A 24,814-nucleotide genomic window follows, 5' to 3' on the forward strand; every position below is an offset into this window, starting at 1 on the left:
TAAAGGTTCTTTTCTATTTCTCCTCCTTTTTCTTTCTCCTTCATTCTTTATATATTGGGTATCAGATTCTATACTTTTTCTCTATCCCTTGATTGGCTTTGGGTATAGTCAATTTAATTTTGCATTTGCCTCTCAATCAGCTGCTCCACCCTCCCTACCGTGATTTTACTACCTCTGGTGACAGCTATCTAACCCTAGGAACACATCCATCTTTAGCAGTCCCTCCAAAATAGTCTGCAGAGATGGTTTGTGGGAGGTAAACTCTCTCAGCTTTTGCTTATCTGTAAATTGTTTAATCCCCCCTTCAAATTTAAATGATAATCTTGCTGGATAAAGTAATCTTGGTTCCAGTCCCTTCTGCTTCATGGCATTAAATACATCATGCCACTCCCTTCTGGCCTGTAAGGTTTCTGCTGAGTAGTCTGATGTTAGTCTGATGGGCTTTCCTTTGTTTGTGATCTTGTTTCTGCCTCTGGCTGCTTTTAACAGTCTGTCCTTATTCTTGATCTTTCCCATTTTAATTTCTATGTGTCTCCCTGTTGTCTTCCTTGGGTCCCTTGTGTTGGGAGATCTGTGGATCTCCATGGCCTGACAGGCTATGTCCTTCCTCAGATTGGGGAAGTTTTCAGCAACTACCATCTCAGAGACACTTTCTATCCATTTCTCTCTCTCTCTTCTTCTTCTGGTACCCCTATAATGCAAATATCGTTCTGCTTGGATTGGTCACACAGTTCTTTCAATATTCTTTCATTTTTAGAGATCCTTTTTTCTCTGTGCCTCAGCTTCTTTGTGTTCCTCTTCTCTAGTTTCTATTTCATTTATTGTCTCCTCCACCGTATCCAACCTGCTTTTAATACCCTCCATTGTGTTCTTTAATGATTGGATCTCTGACCTGAATTCATTCCTGAGTTCTTGGATGTCTTGCTGTACCTCCATTAGGATGTTGATGATTTTTATTTTGAACTCCCTTTCAGGAAGAGTCACGGGGTCCATATCATTTAAATCTTTCTCGGGAGTTGTATTAACAATTTTACTCTGGACACGGTTCCTTTGGCGTTTCATGTTTTTATATGGCGCCCTCTAGTGTCCAGAAGCTCTATTCTGGAGCTGCTCAGCCCCTGAAGCAATGTCGGGGGTCACAGGGGAGTGGTACTGGTGCCTGGGGGAAGGGAAGAGCTGTTCCCTGCCTCCTGGCTGCTGTGTCTGTCTCCACTGCCTGAGCCAGTGGGCCAGTTACACAGGTGTAAGTTTTTGTCCCAGAGCAGCCAGATATGGATCCCTGCTTTCCACAAGCAGCCAGAATCCCAGTCTCCCCAGGAACTCTGCCTGTATTAACTTTCCAGTCCCGTAGTCATGCCAGTCTCATGAAAGCACCATGAAATGTAGGTTTGTGCTCCCAGCGCAGATCTCCAGAGCTAGGTATTCAGCAGTCCCAAGCCTTCCACTCCCTCCCTTCTCCATTTGTCTTCCTCCCACCGGTGAGCTGGGGTGGGGGAGGGGCTCGGGTCCGTTTGCTGAGGTCTGCTCTTTTCTCCAGGTGTGTGTGCAGTCTGATGCCATCCTGTTTCCTGCTGCTCTATCAGGATTAGTTGCACCAATTAAATTTTCTAATTGTATCCAGTTTTAGGAGGAAGCCTCTGTCCTCTCACGTCGCCATCTTTAATACATATTATTGAATTTTGTTGAATAATTTTTATCAAATGAGATACTGTTTTTTTTCCTTAATTCTGTTAATGTATTCTATTATATTGATTTTCACATGCTGAACCACCTTTACACTTTTCATGGATAAATTTCATTTGGTCACGATATATAGCTCTTCTACTGTATTGCTGAGTTCAGTTTGCTTGTATTTTGTTGAGAAATTTTAAATCAACATTGATCAGGGATTTTTACTCTATTTTTCTTTTTTGTATTATCTTAGCCTGATTTGGTATAGGGGTAATGCTGATCTTGTAAAATGAATTTAGAAGTGTTCCTGCCTCTTTTTTGGAAGTTTGAGGATTGTTAATTCTTTAAGTGTTTGGTAGAATTTTTCAGTGGAGCAATCGGACCCTGGAATTTTCTTTGTTGGGGAGTTTTTGATTACTGATTCAACCTCCTTACTAGTCTGCTGATTTAAAAGTTCTTAATTCTTCAAGTTTGATTGATTTTCTATTTCAAAATTTATCCATTTCTTGTAGGTTATAAAATGTGTTGGCATATAATGTTCATAGTAGCCACTTATGACCCTTATTTATTTCATGATGCCAGTTGCAACTATCATTTTTGATTTTTGTTCTTTTATTTTTCTTAATCTAGCTAAAGGCTTGTCAATTTTGTTGATGTTTTCAAAAAGTCAACTCTTTAATTTCATGTTTTTCTATTGGTTTTCTATTATAATTTTATTTTTGCATTAATCTTTATACTTCTTTACTTCTGTAAACTTTCAGTTTACTAAATTCTTTTTCTAGTTCCTTGAGGTGTAAAGTTAGATTGTTGTCTTTGCAATTTTTCATTTTTAATGTATGGGTTTATTGCTATAAATTTCACTCTTGGTATTTTTGCTTTATTCTATGTTTTGATATGTTCTCTTTTTTCATTTGACTTGGTATTTTCTAATTTCTCTTGTAATTTTATCTGTAATCTGTGACTCAGAAGTGATAATATTGACATATTCGTGAATGACCCATTTTGTTTTTTGCTGTTGATTTCTAGTTTCATTCCTTTGTGGTTGGAAAAGTTGCTTGGGATGATTTTCAATCTTCTTAAATTTGTTAAGACTTGTTTTGTGGCTTTACAAGTGATTTGTCCTGGACAATGTTCCTGACATACTTGAGAAGAATGTATTCTGCTGTTGGATGGAATATTTTTATATCCATTAGATACAATTAGTCTATTGTACTGTTAAATCCTCTGTTTATTAATTTTTTTCTGGTTAATCTTTACATTATTCAAAGTGGAATATTCAAATCTCTACTATTATTGTATTATTGTCTATTTATCATATCAATTCTGTATATGTTTGTTTCATATATTGGGTGGTCTGCTATTAGTTACATATATATTTAGAGATGTTACACCTTCTTGGTCAATTGAGTTTCTAACAACCTATAGTATCTTTTTTTTTGTCTCTTGTGATAAGTCTATTTGTCTGATATAAGTATGGCCATCCATATGTTCTTTGGGTTACCATTTTCATGGAATATCTTTTTCCATCCTTTTATGTTCAGCCTATGTATACCCTTATATCTAAAGTGTGCTTCTTGTAGACTGTACATAGTTCTATCTTATTTTTTAAATCCATTCTGCCATTCAGTGTCTTTTTATTGTGGAATTTAATCTACTTATATTTAAAGTAATAACTGATAGAGGACTTATTACTGACACTGTTGTTTCCTTTATGTCCTGTAGTTATTTCATTACTTTCTCCTCTTGCAGCTGTCCTTTATGCTGTTAATTTTTTTCCTAGGGATATACTTTGATTGCTCTATCATTTTCTTTTGTGCATCTTCTATAGGTATTCTCTTTGAGGCTGCCATGAAGATTACATAAAACGTCTTATAGCAATCTATTTTAAACCGACATCGATCACATGTATAATTCTATTCCCTTATATTTATCCCCTTTTACATTATCAATGTCATGAATTACATCTTTGTATATTTTGTATCAACAGTCTTATAATTGTTTTATGATTTTATTTGTAAAGTTCTATTTGAGAATTAAAGTAGTTCATGCACCACTATTACAGTATTACAGGATTCTACATATTTCTACACATATCCCTTTATCAGAGCTTCATACTTTCATATACTTTAGTGTTCCTGTCTAGTGTATGTGTTTTATTTCAGCTTGAAGAGTGCCCTTTAAAAATACTTAGGAAGGCAAGCCTAGTGGTGATGAGCTCCCTCAGCTTTTGTTAACCTAGAAAGGTCTTTATTTCTCTTTCCTTTCAACTGTTCTGTATGTTTAAACTTTTCCTTAGCAAAATGTTGGGATAAAACCAAAATAAAAGTTAAGAAAATTCAAAACAAAGTAAGGAAATCTGTTACTAGCACACTCACATGAAATGATACTAAAGGATGTTAAGGCCCTAACATGACTGTTATACCTAGAGTTAAATATTTGCTTATTTTTTGATGAAAAGTATTACAGTGAAGAGGAAAACTGTCACATCAATGAGTTTTGACAAATTTATCTTTTAAAACATTTTTTATTTTGTATTGTTAATGTACAATTACTTGAATATTATGGTTATTAGACCCCCCTATTATCAAGCCCCCCCACATACCCCATTACGGTCACTGTCCATCAGTATAGTAAGATGCTGTAGAATCACTACTTGTCTTCTCTGTGTTGTACAGCCCTCACTGTGCCCTCCCCTGCTACATTATGTATGCTAATCATAATGTCCCCTTTCCCCCTTATCCTTCCCTTCCCACCCATCTTCCCCAGTCCCTTTCCCTTTGGTAACCTTTAGTCCATTCTTGGGTCCTGTGAGTCTGCTGCTATTTTCTTCCTTCAGTTTTTTCTTTGTTCTTATACTCCACAGATGAGTGAAATCATTTGATACTTGTTTTTCTCTGCCTGGCTTATTTCACTGAGCATAATACTCTCTAGCTCCATCCATGTTGTTGCAAATAGTAGGATTTGTTTTCTTCTTATGGCTGAATAATATTCCATTGTGTATATATACCACATCTTCTTTATCCATTCACCTACTGACTGACACTTAGGTTGCTTCCATTTCTTGGCTATTGTAAATAGTGCTGCGATAAACACAGGAGTGCACATGTCTTTTTCAAACTGGGCTCCTGCACTCTTAGGGTAAATTCCTAGAAGTGGAATTCCTGGGTCAAATGGTATTTATATTTTTAGTTTTTTGAGGAACCTTCATACTGCTTTCTACAATGGTTGAACTAGTTTACATTCCCACCAGCAGTGTAGGATGGTTCCCCTTTCTCCACATCCTTGCCAACATTTGTTGTCTGTCTTTTGGATATTGGCCATCCTAACTGGTGTAAGGTGATATCTCATTGTGGTTTTAATTTTCATTTCTCTGATGATTAGCAATGTGGAGCATTTTTTTCAAGTGCCTGTTGGTCATCTGAATTTCTTCTTTGGAGAGTGTCTGCTCAGCTCCTCTGCCCATTTTTTAATTGGCTTATTTGCTTGTTTGTTTGTTGACGTGCATGAGCTGTTTATATAATTTGGATGTTAACCCTTTGTCGGATGTGATTTATGAATATATTCTCCCATACTGTAGGATGTCTTTTTGTTCTACTGATGGTATCCTTTGCTGTACAGAAGCTTTTTAGTTTGATATAGTCCTACTTGCTCATTTTTGCTTTTGTTTCCCTTGCCTGGGGAGATATGTTCATGACTCTCATGTTTATGTCCAAGAGATTTTTGCCTATATTTTTTCTAAGAGTTTTATGGTTTTATGACTTACATTCAGGTCTCTGATCCATTTTGAGTTTACTTTTGTGTATGGGGTTAGATAGTAATACCGTTTCATTCTCTTGCATGTAGCTGTTCAGTTTTGCCACACTAGCTGTTGAAGAGAGTATTTCCCTACTGTATATCCATGGCTCCTTTATCATATATTAATTGACCATATATGCTTGGGTTTATATCTGGGCTCTCTGTTCTGTTCCACTGGTCTATGGGTCTGTTCTTTTGCCAGTACCAAATTGTCTTGATTACTGTGGTTTTGTAGGCATTACTTATCTTTTGAAAATTCCCTCACTTTTGTTTCAAGAATATTTTTTCTGGGTACATAATTCATAATTCTATGATGAACTGTTTTCACTTAGCATTACAAAAGACCTGATTTAACTGTTTGGACTTTTTTTGTCTGTTTAAAAGTTAGGTTTCATTCCAATAGTTGCTTCTTTGAAACTAGACCGTCTTTAACACATGTTGGCTGTTTTCAAATTTTTTTCTTTGCCTTCTGTTTTTAGCAGTTTTATCATCATATGCCTAAATATGAATCTCTTTTTATTTTGTTTGGGGTTCATAAGACTGGTTGTATCTGTACGTTGGTGTATTTCATCAATTTTGGGAAGTTCTCAGTCATTATCTTTTCAATTACTGTACCTTTCCCACTAACCCTCTCCTCTCTTTCAGACATTCTAATTACATGTGTTTTAGACCTTCTTACTGTTTATATGTCTTTGAATCTGTAGTATTATCTTCTGTTTCTTTTCACACTTCATTCTGAATATATTCTTTTAATCTCTCTTCCAATTCACTGAATCTTCCTTTGGCTGAATCTATAGGCTTTTGGCAAGACTTATTCTTCCCTATCCTAATCCAGACACTCACAGTTTACCACCATAATCTGCCATATGACCAAAAAAACCTAATTTTAGTACCATCAATCCGGGTTTAAATCTGTCACTACAGAAGCCCAGTATTCTCAGATCATGCTTATTCCATAAAACCTAATCCCCATTTTTTGGGGCACTGGGGCAACTTTCCTTCTATTTTTATGTTTATGTTGGTCTGTCTCATTCCATAGGATAAAAACTCCATGAAGGAAATGATTTTTGGATATGCAGTTCATTATGGTACCTCCACTGTGTGAACAATGCCAAACATATATATGCAAGCACTCAATAAATATGTTAAGTGAAATGATAGTATGCCACTGCTCTTTTATAGGGAATGACCAAAGTGAAACACCAATCAGAATACACCAATCAGAAACTTTATTTTTTAAAACAACAAAAGGTGCATAGAGCATAAAAGCTAAGTAAAACTTAAAGAAAAAAATATAGTCAATTCCAGTTTGAAAGCAGAGAAGGAAATCACCTGACTGGTTATTTTTATTAACATATCAAACTGATGACTCCAACATAGATTTTGCATTCAAAAATCACTCTTCCATTGTGCAGTTTGATTCCTGACTTCCAGACACAGAGGTATGTTATCATTACTACTGAAGTCCATGCATTAGGGACAGAAATGAGTCACATAATTCTCTAAATTGGTTAAATCTGATGGTAGATTTATTAATTTGCTCCAATGACCATTTGCAGTGTCAATGACCCAGTGGTACCTTAAACCCAAATTATGCAAATCCCAAGTTATATCTTTGAAGGTTACAGAATTAGGTTTGAAGCTTGCTCAATGCTTTGCTCCCTCTTACCAAATCAGTTCTCTGCTTGTGAGCTTGAAGGCAAAGATGGGGAGAGGATGGGATGGAGTAGGAAAGTTGTGTTGAATCAAAAGTTGGTGAATAAGTTATCTTTTATCCTCCTCCTTCCTTTGTGCTTTCTGTAAGGAAATATTTATGAGGAGTCATGGAAACAATGACAGCATACTTCCATGGAGGGAACATTCAGATTAATACAGGTTGCTATGAGCAGTTAGAGCAAAATCCCATGCACAGTATACTCAAGAGGCCTACCATCTGAATACTTTCAGTCATCATACATATATATACTTTCCCCCAGATTCTCTATTTAGACTTTAGTATAGGATCAACTAGATTTCAACACATATTGTGAGTACTGTTTTCACTAGGATTCTATGGAAAGTTTTCAAGGGCTAGAGTATGTCTCTTTCTACCTAGGTTACTAAAATGTTGTAGAATACATTTAAATGCTTGTTTATTAGCAGTAGAACTCCCTCCCCTCCCCACCCTAGTTAATTTTATTAACGAAAAAATTTTAAATTTACCAATATATGCTCATAAAAAGAAGTAAAAAACTAAAGATATATAATGAATTAAACTTCTCTGTGTTTTCTCTTTTCATATCCCCTTTCCCCAAACAAAGCAATATTATCAGTCTGGTTATTATATGCTCACTTCTTATTATCCTCATTCAAATAAAAATAGAAAAGTAAGCTCCCTGCCTCCACCACTATTTTTTAGAAAAATAGGATCATATCCCACACATCACTCTTCATCTTGAATCCACAATATATTATGGCCATAACTTCAGTCCAGATTAGCCAAACTAGTGATATCTGTCACTGTAATCATAATGCTGGGAATAATGATTACCTGTAATAAATTCAGTTTAGAATTAGAATTAGAATTACACTGTTATTTGCCCTTATTTATAGTGAATTCCATGTAGGCCTAACAGTTTTTTTAAATTAAGGTATTATTGATATATACTCTTATGAAGGTTTCACATGAAAAACAATGTAGTTACTACATTCACCCATATTATCAAGTCCCCCCCATACCCCATTGCAGTCACTGTCTGTCAGTGTAGTAAGATGCCACAGAGTCACTACTTGTCTTCTGTGTGCTACACCGTCTTCCCTGTGAACCCCCCCAACACCAAGTGTACCCCTCAATCCCCTTCTCCCTCGCTCCCCACCCACCCTCCCCCACCCCTCCCGTTTGGTAACCACTAGTCCCTTCTTGGAGTTTGTGAGTCTGCTGCTGTTTTTTTCTGAGAATAATATCCTCCAGCTCCATCCATGTTGTTGCAAATGGTAAACAGAGTAGGCATTCGTTGGATTGAAGAGGAAAAATGAAAGTGTAGAGCTGGTTTAGTGTCATAAAGTTTGTCAAGATATTTGATATTTCTGAAATACAGTATATATAATGAAAGAGCCAAGAATGGGCTATAAGACTATGGTATCTTTAAAAGTTACAACTTCCAGAAATGTAAGCTTTTATAATAACATGTAAAATATAATTGTCCCATGAGATTTTTTCAACAACAAAAAAATTAGTGCTAAGTGATAATAAGTATATTAGTACTTGTAAGATTATTTCAACAACAACAAAAAACAAAATTAAGTACTAAGTGAAGAGTTGGGTACATTAGTAAAATTGGGGCTAAATTTCTGTGAACCTTGTTTCTTTATAGAGGCAATGGTTTTGCCAACAATAATTCAAAATATTATTTCTTATAAAGCTGTTTGAAAAATCCAAAACAACTACATAAGGAAGAAAGAATTTCTCGATAGTTAAAAGTCTTGATTCTTCTAGAAAAAGTTATGCAGTTTAATATGATCTTTTGGCTTATTTATGTAAAGCTTTGTATTTTTCACTTCCTCACGTCTGTCACTAGAGAGATGAATGGTACATTTTAATATCGAGTTTGCCATAAGCAATAAAATCAGAGATCCAAAAGAAATTTTAATGTATTTCCACACTTTTAACCTGGAGCTTTCCATTATTATTATTATTTTTTGGATCCCATGCTTAGTTGATATAAGTTTTACACTTACATAAATAATTTTAAGATTTTAACTTAAAGGTAAAATTAAAATAGATTGATTTTTCAATAGAAAAATTTAAGGGTCATTGTATATAAAGTGAAAATTTTAGTGATAAATTTTATACTAACAACATCTCAAATGCTTGCAACATTTTCTTCTAACAACAAGATAAAATAAAAATAAACAAGAAAGTGATTTTCATTAGGTGGTATGCAAGATGAAATGGGAACACATGTCTATAAAATTCTGTAAGAAGGAAAACCAAGTATGAAAAATAATTAAGTTCAAGATTCCTATTGTAAACCAGTAAGTATTACAGAGCGTATGAAGATGGAAAGGAAGAGCCCTCAAGAAAGTTACAACCTAGTAGAAATAATAAGATAAGCCCTTAAACAACTATAATATAAAACTACGTGTAGGGGAGTCCTGGGAGCAAGACTGAAAAGGAATGTTATGGTAACATGTCAGATGGCCTTCAGTTCATGTCTAAGCATCTTGTTTATTTAGAAAACAATGTAGTAGTATTATGGATTTTTGTGTAGAGAAACAAAAACTAGAAAGGAAAATCAATATGGCAGTGGAATAGAATATAGGAGAATGAAAGCAAGGAGTTCACTTAAAGAGAAAATATTGAAAAAGAAAACATTGGAGTCATAAAAAGAAAGAACTTGAGGCAAATATATATATATGTTGAAGGTAAGAAGCCAAGTAAGTGACTGAAGGAGATGGAGAAGATCTTGAATGAGTAGAAGAAAAATGAATAGGACAATGACATCTAACTATTACAGGGGAGATTTTCAGGATGGTGGCCAATATTATCAAGGAAAAGGATGAATTAAGGCTTGTGAAGACTGAGACAGGACCAACAGAAGTTTATCAAAGTAAATGAGGTAAAGCTAGATTGCAAATGTTATTACAGAGTGAATGGCAACTAAAGGAATTATTCAGAGTGGTATTCAAGGTACCACATTCTAGGTCTCACTATTATCTGGGGTAGAGTGATAATTAATTTGTTAATATGAATTTGAAATGACAATGTGATTTGATAAAACAAGTGGAAGAGTATTTGCCGTTTTTGCCCTCTAGCATTTATTCATTTATCTTTGTTTTGGTAATCTAATTTTGTTTTCCCTGTGGAGAATTCCCTTCTCTACTATCAGGGTGGGCTTGGGAGTAAATGTGATGACTCAGCCAAAGCTTCTCCAAGCCACTGATTCCCTCTGGATATACACTGAAAGTGATACCTTAAAGCTTGTCATTTGAAAAAAAAATATCCTAAAGGAGGCAACATTTAATACATTATTCTAATAATGAAGATAAAAGAGGATGTCTAAGCAAAACTCTGATGAAAGAAATCAAAGGAGAACTAAATAAATGGAGACATATTCCATGATTATGATTAGTGAGACTCAATTCTGTTAAGATGTTAGTTCTTTCCAATTTGATCTATAGCTTCAGTGCAACCCCAATCCAAATCTCAGCAGATTACTTTGTGGATATCAATAAACTGATTCTAATGTCTATATGGAAAGGTAAAAGACTTAGAAAGAGAAGAACAAAGTTGGAAGACTGACATTACCAACTTCAAGACATACTATAAAGCTACAGTAATTAATACATTTGTACTGGCAAAAGAATAGACAAATACATCAGTGGAACAGTATAGAGAAGCCAGAAATAGGTCTACACAAATATTGAACTATGATAAATAATGGAGAAAAGAACAGTCTTTTCAACAAATGGTGATGGAAGACCTAGATAGCCCATACAAAAATATGATTGCAGACACAGTCCTTACATGCCTTTATAAAAATTAAATCAAAATGGATCATAGATCCAAATGTACAATGCAAAACTATAAAACTTCTAGAAGATAATGTAGGAAAAAATCTAGATGACCTTAGGTTTGGTGATGACTTTTGAAATATAACACCAAAGACATGTTCCATGAAACAAATAATTGATAGGCTAGAATTCATTAACATTAAAATTTCTGCTTTGTGAAAGACACTACCAAGAAAATGAGAAGACAAGCCACAGACTGGGAGAATATATTTGCAAAAGATATACTGATTAAGAACTATTGAAAATATACAAAGAACTCTGAAAACTCAAAAATAAGAAAACAAAAAACTCAATTCAAAAATAGGCAAAAGATATGAACAGACACTTCACCAAAGAAACAAGGATGGCAAATAAGCATATGAAAAGATGCTCCACATCATATGTCATCAGAAAATGCAAAATTAAAACAATGAGATACTGCTGTACATCTATTAAAATGGCAAATGCAAAACACTGACAACTCTAAATACTGGTGAGGATGCAGAATCACAAGAATTCTCATTCATTTCTGGTGGGAATATAAAATAGTACAGCCATTTTGGAAGACAGTTTGGTGCTTTCTTATAAAACTAAGCATATTCTCACCATATGATCCAGCAATCACACTCCTTGATATTTATCCAAAGGAACTGAAACTTATGTCCACACAAAAACTTGCACACAGATATTTATAGCAATTTTATTTTTAATTGCCAAAACTTGGAAGCAATCAATTTGGTAGGTGAACAGGTAACTGTGGTACATCCAGACTATGGAATATTATTCAGCACTTAAAAACTCATTAAAAGGCACGGAGGAATCTTCAGTGCAAATTGCTAGGTGAAAGAAGTCAATGTAAAAAAAGCTACACAATGTATGGTTCCAACTATATAACATTTTAGAAAAGGTAAAACCATGGAGACAGTAAAAAGGTCAGTGGTAGCCAGAGGTCAGAGGGAAAGGAATGATGAATATGCATTTTTAGGGCAGTGGAACTCTTCTGTATGGTACTATAATGATGAGACACATGTCAGTATACATTTGTCCAAACCCATAGACTATATACAACATCAAGAGTGAATCATAATGTAAACTATGGACTTTGGGGGATAAGTGCCTGATGTTGATAGTACAGGAGGCTGTGCATGTCTGGGGTCAGAAAGTGCATAGGAATTCTCTTTACTTTCTGTTCAATTTTGCTGTGAACCTAAAATCGTTCTAAAAAAAAAGTCTATTCAAAATAAAGTTGTCTAACATTAGCCTAGGCAACATGAAAGTAGTTGCATTTTTTAATGTTGTAAAATAACCGGTAAGAGGTAATGATATTCTTGATTGTTCAATAATGTTGATACAATAAATATATTTAAAATAAAAATGATAAATCACTTTGATGACTCCCAGTAAAATAGACTTTATTGTCTAAATAAAGTGATTGCCTTTTCACCCTCATTTTCAAATGCCTGTGTATCATGATATTTTTCGTAGAGATGAGAGCGGAAAAGAGAGAAGGAAGAAAATGAACCACTGTGATGGAAGCAAAGAAATGTTATAGAAATGAGAATTGGAGATGAAGTAAAGGGGGAGAAAAGGGCATATATAACATAGAGATCATGGATAGGATGTGTTAAGAAAAGTCAGGGAAACTTCCTGAGGGAGTTGGCAGTATTAGTGAGCAAAGCATTAATATTTCCTCGATTAATCATGGTTCTATTTATTTCTTCTAATGAAGCTATACATTTCTAAGAATAAAAAAAATGTAACAAGTAAAAGCTGGACATGATAATTGAGAAAACGCTATATATATCTTTTTCACATAGAGAAGGCAACTTAGTAAACAATATTCAAAAATGCTTTTCAAGAATTATGTATATAACTAGATGTTCTGTAGTTGTCAGGCACTGGGGATACCTAAAAAAAAAAGAAGAAGGAAAATGCACCATATTTATTCAATGTCAGTGAATACCCCACCTTGAAGAAATAAGATTCTTTTCTGCAAGAGGGCAAATGGACTCTGAAGACTAATGAAATACCACAACAGCAAGGAAAATAATGACCTACTTAGATAGAACTGAAAATACATAACAGCTGACACGTCTAAGGAAGAATCCAGTGATTCTGATCTTCTATTTGTGAACATGGAAGCAACAAGAGCAAAGACCTAGAAGTGAGAGACTCCTCAGTGGGGCCAGAGGATGTTTGAACAGTACAGCTTCATTCTCTTGAAAATTACCAGCTTTTTGCTAAAAGTCAATTCATCATCTTTCAGCCCAATTCAGTGACCTATTTTCAATCCTGTCTATCTTTAATCCTTCTGCAGAAATGACAGCAATAATCATTCTCTGTTTTTGTGTCATAAAGAGATCTTAACTATAAACATTTGCAAAATTCTTAGTGACTGAGGATCTGAAAAAAATCACTAATGATAAAATCAATTGTTTTGCCCTTTCATCTGCTGTTATAGAATTATATATAGAAAACCAATGCCTATATCTCAGTTTTCTCTTGAAATCACTGTGAATCTTAGATTTACTTGCCTTGTCCTCCAAGTGCAATTCTAAAAAGCGTAGATAAGCCACAGGCGCAAATGCATCAGCTGAATGTGTGACTACTTCTGATGAATCTCTGAAACATAAAAATTTTATAATGCACTCATCTACTATATAAATTGTGGCAAATCATTCCTGCTACAGACTAGAAGAGACCAAAAATTGTCATTTTGTATTTATTTACACTGGTATACAAACAATGATTAGCATCTACTTTTAATAATCCAATAACTAATTGGGACAATGATCAAGGATACTAATCTTCCACGGAAAAGTAAAGTAGTTTTATCTTTATAATGACACAGCTCAACTTTCAAGTTCTCTGAAGAGTTCTGAGACATAAAACCTCAATTTCATTTCACAAATTTTCTTGGTATGGGCTAACCATTAAACAATAGTGCTTTATCTTCATTATTCTGTTCATTTTCAAGAGGTAATTCATTCAGTGTTTCACACAAAATCTCAATTATCCTTCACAAAAGCAGTACTGGTGATGGTTTTAAGCTCTAGATGAACTCTTCACACTGAAATATCATTGCTATTAAAATTGATTGTCTGACACAGTAATTACCACATTCAGGTAAAATGGTATGAACTGCTTGCTGGCACCATATGGATACATGTAAATTAACTCAGCTTTTATCAAAGATACCCTGTAAAACACATATGTATAACTAAAATTATGTGTGATGTTCTAATAACTAATTATTTTTATTGTTGTTTATTAAGAAGTAGTGTTTTGTATTTCAACTGAAATTTTTAAAATAGAAATCCTTCATGTCTCTTTAATACCTCAGGCATTAGTTCCAATGTTTATATTAACACACTGCCTGCATTTTAACCTTTGTAGTATGGCAAAATAAATTACTTTATTTGACTATTTGCCACTAATGTAAAAGATTTTTTGAATCAACTTTTGTAATGCAAAGTTATTTAGCAGCAATAGAAGAAACCTCAAAATTCCTGCTCCAAAATACAAATTTTCATGGACAAAATCTGTTTACTTTTACTTTTCTCTTTGAATGATCAGAGATACAGAAAAAAAAGTTTGATGATAAAAAAATTATGAATCCTTAGTATCAAATACGTATCTTATTAGCATTTAGGAAAAATAACATTCAAAAGGATTCCTATGGCATTAAAAGGAAAGCAAATTACACTATAATAGAAACAGAATCAGTATTCTGATAGAAAGATACAATCTGCCTTCACAGGCTACATCAACCAAAAGATGCCTCCAGGTATAAAGAGGAGAAGTAGGAGAAGAAGAAAGTAAAGAGAAGGCCCTTTTGCTTTCTACCTCCTGCCGCTCTGGCTTGTTAGCCCTAATTTTGTTGTTTCTCTATTTATTCCAGAGTTGCCTGTTCCAGTTTTATCTTGGCTCATCAACCAAATTCCAATTCCTGTGTACAGTTTTACATTAAATTTCAATCTCTCTCTTCCTGATCCCAGCATTGGAAACTGACCCTGAGCCCTAATTATACTAATCTAGGCATCTTGGTTTTGAGATCCTTGACAATGGAGCATACCAAAACTATAATTAACCTGAACCAATGCTATATTAATAGAGAGGGTTTCAGGCCCTCCCTTCTAATGCCAGTTATCACCACTAGAAACAAAAGGTTGACAGAAAAAAGCTCACTTAATTGATATAATTACTGAATTCTGAATTAAGATTGTTATCCAGAGAAAATATACAACATTGTGAACATTAAATGAAGAATGTAATTTTATGAATTTTATTAAATCCATAATCTCTACTTGACTAACATAATTTCATTCACTTTTACAAAGTGTGAGTCAATTGGGAGAGACTCTATTTCAAAAGAACAGCTTTTAGTTTCAAACAGAATAATACCACTATTGCTTTTCTTTTATCTTTCATAAACTATCACCTGAAACTCAATTTTCAAGGATCTCTGATTTCTGTCATGAATGCTTCATGAATTTCTCAGAAACCTGAAACAGAAGCAGTTGGAATATCCTCAGCGTAATCCAGAAAATTAAGACCAACTGTGCCACAGCAAAGATGCTTTCCACTTGGCTACCCTCTTCTTTCCCGCTATCAGTGCAGTTACTACCTCTTACACAACGGAGGCTTCTCCGAAGCCATGAGAAGGCCCATGCTCCCTTCCACTGCTGCCTTAGGCTTAGCCCGCAACAATTTCAAAACAACAGCTGAGTCAGGTCTGAGCCTTTCTTTCCTGTTGCCAGGCTCCAGAGGTGTGAGGTCAGGCTCTACCCTCTCATTTCAAAATAAATCAAAACTTGATATCACTTGAGACTCAGCTATGGTTTTGTTCTTACCTCTTCTCTCAAAAGACAACTGCACATGGAAACTCCCTGTGGACTCACACTTACTCTCACAGACCTCTCCAATGTCATTCTTTGCAGTCTTCCCTGACATCCTAGTTTTCTTCTTCACGTGCTTTAGTAATGGTTTACAGCCCTTTCATAACACATTTACTGTATTATGTGTTTGCATGCTTGCTTGCTTTCTTAGAGAGGGGCCAACAAAATTTCATCTTTGCCTGTCCTTCACTACCCCTGCCACCCTTCTCTCTAGGCTCAGTACAGAGTACATTACCTGGTATTCATTAGGCTTGTTGAATAAGTAAGTAACTGCATAGTTAAACTTTGTTAAATACCTTCATATTTACACACTAACTATCAAACTGTGCTAACCTACATTGATTTTTCAATTACCTATCTTTACACAAATACGTAATTCCTCATAGAGGCATTGCATATATACATGCATATACACACCCATATGCCTATATACCGTAAAGAATCTCTAGCATAATAAAAATGAAGCTTAGTAGGTCTAAAAATGTAAATACAAGGAAATAATTTCATAAATTTAAATAAATTCCCAGGTAATATGAGAAAGCAGATAAGGAAACCACTTGATCCATCTTCATTGCTAAATGCCACATAAAAATGATTTGTACTATTATGCCTTAAATGGGTAGAAAATAGGAGGTAGGGAAAATGACTAAATGGTGTTTTAAACATAGAATTTAGTTCGTTTGTTCCTTCCTTCCCATTCTTCCCTCCATCTCATATGTAGCAACTTTGTAGTAGTATTGTAATATTGATAATTCAAATGGAAATGTGGGGTGTATCAATACTGATATTACAAAATGTATTCAAGAACAGAGAAGAAAATTATCAGTTTCATTACTGCATTAGGATTTTAGTTCTTACCTCTGATATGTAGACATATATATTTTAGAGTAAGAAGAAATAAAGAAGTAGGTTCTTTATTTGAGGACTTACAATTGTCTTGCAATTATCCTTGTATCTGAAAGGCCAGGCTGTAATTTTTTTCAACAAGGCTCTTTGAAAAAAAAAAAAACCCTCAGTTTCTGATCTAAAATTTTGTATCTAGAGGTGAGTAATCACATATTAATTGAGACAAAAAGTGAATTGTAAAATGTTCTAGTTAGAAAATATTTAAATTACTTCCAAATATTGCTATATCAGTCTTCCCCACAAGATTTTTAAAAAGTTATCTGGAATTTGGGGCAAAATGTATCTTATAATAAACCCAATTTCTCTAAATTACTTTATTATACAAAAAAGATTCAATCTGTGTTTTTGGGAAAAAATCCCTAGGTTACAATCAAATCATTTTGCAAATAAAAGTTTATTTTTCTCTCCTAAGAGTGTTCTTCTTTTATCAAAAAAATTTCACTCAGACATATGAAATGGGATTCCTAATAGTCATTTAATTGTATGCTAATTGTGGCAGACCACTGTTATATCAAATATAACAGAAGAAATTATAAAATTTGTCCCCAGTGAGAATTCTTAGTTGTGGGATCTAGTATTATTATTAATGATCCATTGTTAACAAATAGTTATAGGGCCTAAACTTATTTTTCAACTATGTAAATGGAAAATTATTTCTAAGATAACTTTCATTCACATGCATATTCACTCATAGTATCATATTTAGTGCTTATCAGGTAGATATGATAAGGACATTTTCTATTTTAAAGAGGCGGAAAGATTTTGTAAATATAAATAGTAGGTGACATTGTTTTTCCAGTGAATTAGGATATTTTCCAACCTGTAACCCCCAATTTAACTGAAAAAGAATACATAAAATTAAGTGAAATAGGATATGCTAAAAACAAACAACTGACAAATTAACTTAACACTAACAAACTTTATTTGTGAGAACTGTGTGTTCTGAGAGTTCAGGTGTGAGAACAACCACTGGAAGCAATAGAAGCAAAACCTTTTACAAATGGAAGGATTTAGCAAAATGGGTAGAAATGGGAAGTCAGACTAGAGAAAAGGCATCAGGTAGAAAGTTATAAAGCTGAGGTGAGAGATAGCCTTCAAAGAAAAAAGCACAATATGCTTAAGCATTAGAATTAGATTAGTGATTCACTGATAAGCAAGTAAGAATGTAAAGCCAGTGCTTCCTCTGTGATCTCAAGGTACACAGCAGTCTGTTACACTTACCCCATGTTATTGATGTGCCTGTTCATCTCTCCTGTCATAAGAACTCCTACAGTGCAGAGCAGCAGCTTGCCAAGTGCCACTCACAGAATTTGCCTCAATAAATGATTACTCAGTTGAACTGAACAGCTCATTTTGACACTAGAGGGTTATAATACAACTCCTCAACATCCCTCTCTTTAATACAATGACTAATTTCCCTCATGCTGTTGCCTCAGTCAGGCTGAGGTTTCCTTGACTACAAAATGATGAGGTGAAAAAGATTCTGTGTTCAGGTCTAAAGTACTATGATAAACATACCTTCTGGTTATGCAGAATAAAGCAGTACATGTCTTATAATTCTAGGTTGTCCATAAAGACTTCTAGGACCTCAAATTGTCAAGTAAATGGGAAAAGTATTATTCTTTGGCAATTGTTCTCTTATTGAGCTTTTCCCCTAATTTGGTTAGTCTCATATTAATATGTAAATACATCACAAGTTTCTCACCACAATTTCACCCTAGCATGGAAATGCTGTTCTTGAATAAGCAAACAATATTATTTCATAGAATACCTATGCACACTTCATTTATGAATCATTTTGTGATCATAGTAGCCAGAGTAAATATCTCCCATCTACAAACTTATTCTCATGACTCTTAACCTTGCACCATCTCATATCATAATTATATACAGATGTGTCTTCCTTCCACTCCTTCGAAGGCAGGAACTATTTTCGAACATGAACAGTACCCAGTAGAATGCCTGGACATGCTAGATACTTGATAAATATTTGCCAAATGAATTATTTTGTTGATGATTATTAGTGGAGAAAAATTTAGAACATGACAGAAGAGTGGGTCAACCTTCTACATATGGTAATGAAAATGTCTACATCAGATAAATAGATATTTTAGAAAATTCACCTAGAGTTGTCTTAATTTTCTTAGATCACTCCTCCCCTCATTATTAATAGAAATCACCTCTTGTGTTGAACATAATGAAGCTGTTCATTCAGTACAGGATTCTAATATTTCATCAGATGAGGTTTCAGAAATGAAGCATAATTTGGACAGTCTTTTCCAAGAAGCATAAGAGCATAGGAAAAGAAGATAATGTGCTCTCTTAGCAAATGAGAAAGTGACATAAATTAGAATATAGATAAAAGTGTAACAAACTGGAAAAAAATCCTTTTTTGCTACACTAATTTTAACAATTTATGGCAAATAAATCACACTACTCACCATAAAGCAAATTCACTTAAAAACAAAGTTTGCATGTAAAAATAACTCCAAATAATTGAAGAGAAATGTTTAGTATTACCATTCTCAGTTGTAAAATGAAGAGAAAGGAAAAAAAGGATGGAGTTAATGGAACCCAAAGGCTACTGATGTGGCAGTTTATCAAATGTAGCTGTAATGAAAGATAAATAATACAGGCAATTCACACTTCATGAAAGGATAAAAGTGTCAGTGTGTACGGACCAGTTTTACTGCAGGGCATAATCAGCAAGTAAACGAAAGTGCAATGTCTAAAAAGTTTATAGCCTTCTATGAAGGCCTCGTCTTGTCAGGTATTGATTTAGGTATTCAGACGACTTCACTGGTATTAAACAATTGAGTGTTTGTGAACCTAGAGGACATGTTCTATTTCTCCCAACAAAAGTTGCCTCAAGCTTAATGTTAAGTTGCTTTCATCACTTAAATTTAAGGAAAGGGAAGACTATGCTGAAATGATATCTTACACAATTATTTTCTTCTTAAATAGAGGGCAATCCAAAGTGAACGTTTCATATTCTCCACCTTCTCCACAAACATGGACTCCATACTTCTTAGAAAGCTGAAAATTGGAAGGAAAAAAAAAAGAAACCAGAAATTAAAATTATACAGCAAAAAAGATTCAAGAGGGTGGTGTGAGAGGTGAGACAAAGAATTCCTCCCAAAACCACATATAGTATGAAAATATAGTTAATACAACTAGCCCTAAAACAGCAACAAGAAAGAAGGCTGCACTAGACTGCATAGGAACCTCACGAACAGAGCAGACATCATGAAACAGGGTAACATATGAAACCCTTGATCCAGCAGGACTCAAGCTCTTCCCCCACCCCACCTCCCTGGCAAGAAGAAGAGAAATGGAGTGGGGAGGGGGTGGAAGCCTAAGACTGCTGAACACCCAGCTCTGGAGGTCTTCCCTGGAGCAGAAAAACCTACATTGTGTGGTGCTATGGAGGTTGGTGGGCTTGGGAAGCTGGGACAGGTGGAGTGCTTGAGAGACTGAGATTCTGGCTGTTTGTGGAGGACGGGGATCCACATCCAGCCGCTCTGGGATAAAGGAAAGGCAGGCAGTGTAAGAGTCTTCCTAGCAGCAAGAGGGCTGCTGAAGGGGTGGGGTTTGCATGGAGCTTGCTATGTGGGAGAAGGGATACGTGGACAAGGTTGTGTGGGCACACAATGCCCAGCAGGTTGGGAACTTTGAGGAGCTTCAGGTGCTTCATCCCCCTGGCTGACTACTCAGGTCTGAGGTCCTCCACTGTGATATGCTGCTTGCTGTGCCTTCTTCCTGGCCTGCTGGCATCTGGTCGCAAACCAGCAGTCACTGCACTGGTGTCAGGCCAGCCAGAGGGAGATCCTGCCTATAACAGCTACAGATGCCAAGCACAGAGGCTTACATCTGTGTGCTTGGCTCACTGGATCTGATACTGGAGACAAGCACTGCAACCAGGAAGCAAGAAACAGCTCTTTCCTCCCCCCAGGCACCAGTGCCACTCCCCTATGACCCACAACCTCACTCTAGGGGCTGAGAAGCTCCAGAAATTAGAGCTTCTGGCCATTAGAGGACATCACATAGAATTATGAAATGTCAAAGGAATGTGGTTCAGGCCAAAATCTCACAAATCCCAGTAAAAGGGCCAAATGAAACTAAACTCACCAACCTTCCTGAAAGAGAGTTTAAAATTAAAATCACACACATGCTCATGGAGGTACAGATAAATGTTCAAGAACTCAGGGACAAATTTAAGATGGAGATTCAATCATTAAGAACTTCCATATCTGAAATGAAACATACAACGGAGGGATTTAAAAGCAGATTAGATGTAGTAGAAGAGATGATAAATGGAATAGAAATTAGAAAAGAGGAATACAAAGAAGCAGAGGCAGAGAGGTGAAAAGGATCTCTAAGAATGAAAGAATATTGAGAGAACTGTGTGACCAATCCAAATAGAACAATATCCGCATTATACGGGTAGCAGAAAAAGAAGAGAGAGAAAAAGGGATGGAAAGTGTTATTGAGGAGGTAATTGCTGAAAACTTCCCAATCTGGGGAAGATGATAGTCTCTCAAGTCATGGAGGTGCACAAATCTCCCAACACAAGGGACCCAAGGAAGACAACATCAAGATGTAATAATTAAAATGGCAAAGATCAATGATAAAGACAGACATTTAATAGCAGCTAGAGAGAAAAGAAATATTACATACAAAGGAAAACCCATTACAGGCCAGAAGGGAGTGGCATTATATATTTATTGCAATGCAGCAGAAGGTCCTCAAACCAAGAACACTCTACACGGCAAGGTTATCATTTAAATTTGAAAGAGGGATTAAACAATTTTCAGATAAGCAAAAGCTGAGAGAATTTACCTTCCACAAACCACCACTACAGTGCATTTTGTAGGGACTGCTTTAGATGCACTACAGTGCATTTTGTAGGGACTGCTTTAGATGGAAGTATTCCTAAGGCTAAATATATGTCACCAGGGGAAATAAAACGACAGCAGAGTAGAACAATTAATTACAAAGCACATGCAAAATCAAATCAACTACTCCCAAAGTCAATCAAGGAATAGACAAAGAGTACAGTATATGATACCTAACATATAAAAAATGGAGGAGGAAGAAAAAGGAGGGAATAAAAAAGAAACTTTAGGCTGTGTTTGTAATAGCATACAAAGTGAGTTAAATTAGACTGTTAGATAGTAAGGGAATTACCCTTGAATCTTTGGTAACCACAAGTCAAAGCCTGCAATGGCAATAAGTACATACCTACTGATAATCACCCTAAATGTAAATGGTCTGAATGTACCAAAAAAAATACATAGAGCAACTGAATGAAGAAAAAAACAAGACCCATCTATATGCTGCCTACAAGAGACTCACTTCAAACCCAAAGACATCAGCAGACTGAAAGTAAAGGGATGGAAAAAGATATTTCATGCTACTAACAGGGAGAAAAAAGCAGGAGTTTCAGTACTTGTATCAGACAAATTAGACTTCAAAACAAAGAAAGTCACAAGAGACAAAGAAGAATATTACATAATGATAAAGGGGTCAGCCCAACAAGAGGATATAACTATTACAAATATATATGTACCCAACACAGGATCACCTACATATGTGAAACAAATGCTAACAGAATTAAAGGGGAAAATAGAACACAATGTCTTCATTTTAGGAGACTTCAACACACCACACACTCCAAAGGACAGATCAATCAGACAGAAAATAAGTAAAGAGACAGAGGCACTGAACAATGTATTAAAACAGATGGACCTAATGGACATCTAGAGAACACTCCATCCAAAAGCAACAGGATACACATTCTTCTCAAGTGCACATGGAACATTTTCAAGAATAGATCATATACTAGGCCACAAAAAGAGCCTCAGTAAATTCAAAAAGATTGAAATTATACCAACCAGTTTCTCAGATCACAAAGGTATGAAACTAGAAATAAATTACACAAAGAAATCAAAAAAGCCCACAAACACATGGAGGCTTAACAACATGCTCCTAAGTAATCAATATATCAATGACCAAATAAAAACAGAGATCAAGCAATATATGGAGACAAATGACAACAATAACACAACACAGCAAAATCTGTGGGATGCAGAGAAGGCCATGCTAAGAGGGAAGTATACTGCAATACAGGCCTAGCTCAGGATAGAAGTACAATCCCATATCAGCAGTCTAAACTCACATTTAACTAGAAAAGGAAGAAAAAATGAGGCCCAGAAGTCTGTAGAAGGAGGGACATAATAAAGATGAGAGCAGAAATAAATATAATCGAGAAGAATAAAACAGTAGAAAGAATCAATGAAAGCAGGAGCTGGTTCTTTGAGAAAATAAACAAAATAGATAAATCCCTAGCCAGAGGTGTCAAGAAAAAAAGAGAGTCTATAGACATAAACAGAATCAGAAATGAGAAAGGGAAAATCACTACAGACACCACAGAAATACAAAGAATTATGAGAGAATACTATGAAAAATTATATGGCAACAAAATGGATAACCTAGAAAAAATGGACAATTTTCTAGAAAAATAAAACCTTCCAAGGCTGACCCAGGAGGATACAGAAAATCTGAATAGACCAATTAACAGCAACGAAATTGAACTGATAATCAAAAAACTACATAAGAAGAAAATTCCTGGACCAGACAGTTTCACTGCTGAATTTTATCAAACATTTAGTGAAGACCTAATACCCATCCTCCTTAAAAGTTTTCCAAAAAGTAGAAGAGGAGGGAATACTCCCAAACTCATTCTACAAGGCCATCACTCTTATACCAAAATGAGACAAAGACACCACTAAAAAAAATTACAGACCAATATCCCTGATGAACATAGATGCAAAAATACTCAACAAAATATTAGAAAACCGAACTCAAAAATGTATCAAAAAGATCATCCATCATGATCAAGTGGGATTCATCCCAGGGATGCAAGGATGGTACAACATTCAAAAATCTAGCAACATCATCAACCACATCAACAAAAACAAGGACAAAAACCACATGATCATCTCTGTAGATGCTGAGAAAGCATTCGACAAAATTCAACAGCTATTCATGATAAAAACTCTCAACAAAATGGGTATAGAGGGCAAGCACCTCAATATAATAAAGGCCATATATGACAAACCCACAGCCAACATCATACTTAACAGCGAGAAGCTGAAAGCTTTTCCTTTAAGATTGGGAACAAGACATGGATGCCCACTCTCACCACTTTTATTCAACATAGTTCTGGAGGTCCTAGTCATGGCAATCAGATAACACAAAAAATAAAATGCATCCAGATTGGCAAGGAAGAAGTCAAACTGCCCCTGTTCACAGATGACATGATATTGTACATAAAAAAACCTAAAGAATCCACTCCAAAACTGCTAAATCTAATATCGGAATTCAACAAAGTTGCGGGATACAAAATTAATACACAGACCTCTGTTGCATTCCTATACACTAACAATGAACTAACAGGAAGAGAAATCAGGAAAACAATTCCTTTTGCAATTGCATCAAAAAGAATAAAATACCTAGAAATAAATCTAACAAAGGAAGTGAAAGACCTATGCTCTGAAAACTACAAGACACTCATGAGAGAAATTAAAGAAGATACCAATAAATGGAAACACATCCAATGCTCATGGATAGGGAATCGCCACCCTGCCTAAAGCAATATACAGATTCAATGCAATCCCTATCAAAATACCTACAGCATTCCTCAATGAACGAGAGCAAATAGTTCTAAAATTCATATGTAATGACAAAAGACCCCGAATAGCCAAGGCAATCCTGAGAAGAAGAATAAAGCGGGGGGAATTATGCTCCCTGACTTCAAGCTCTACTACAAAGCTACAGTAATCAAGATAGTTTGGTACTGGCATAAGAACAGACCCATGGACCAATGGAACAGAATAAAGAGCCCATATATAAACCTAAGCTTATATAGTCAATTAATATATGATAAAGGATATACAATGGGGAAACGACAGCCTCTTCAACAGCTGGTGTTGGCAAAACTGGACAGCTAC

General features: G+C 35.2%; 1 protein-coding gene across 6 annotated transcripts in view; it reads right to left on the reverse strand.

Annotated features, from left to right (window-relative positions):
• Positions 1-6,672: 6,672 nt before the first annotated feature.
• DPH6 (diphthamine biosynthesis 6) overlaps positions 6,673-24,814 on the reverse strand; it is a 234,551-nt gene continuing 216,409 nt past the window's right edge. Inside the window, exons 7-10 of one of the 6 annotated variants that reach the window (XR_005056047.2) lie at positions 19,744-19,838; positions 16,827-16,887; positions 13,533-13,620; positions 6,673-7,263 (exon numbers count right to left, since the gene is read on the reverse strand). Coding sequence is in view for 4 of the 6 variants with exons in the window: in XM_036998448.2 (XP_036854343.1) it covers positions 12,853-12,906; positions 13,533-13,620; positions 19,744-19,838 (237 nt within the window). In the remaining 2 variants the exon portion in view is untranslated. Of the gene's footprint in view, positions 7,264-11,686; positions 12,907-13,532; positions 13,621-16,826; positions 16,888-19,743; positions 19,839-24,814 lie in introns of those variants that run through there. The other 5 variants (XR_005056046.2, XM_036998449.2, XM_036998448.2 and 2 more) reach the window with 5 other exon arrangements.

The sequence above is a fragment of the Manis javanica genome, chromosome 8 (assembly GCF_040802235.1).
Source record: "Manis javanica isolate MJ-LG chromosome 8, MJ_LKY, whole genome shotgun sequence".
NCBI lineage: Eukaryota > Metazoa > Chordata > Mammalia > Pholidota > Manidae > Manis > Manis javanica.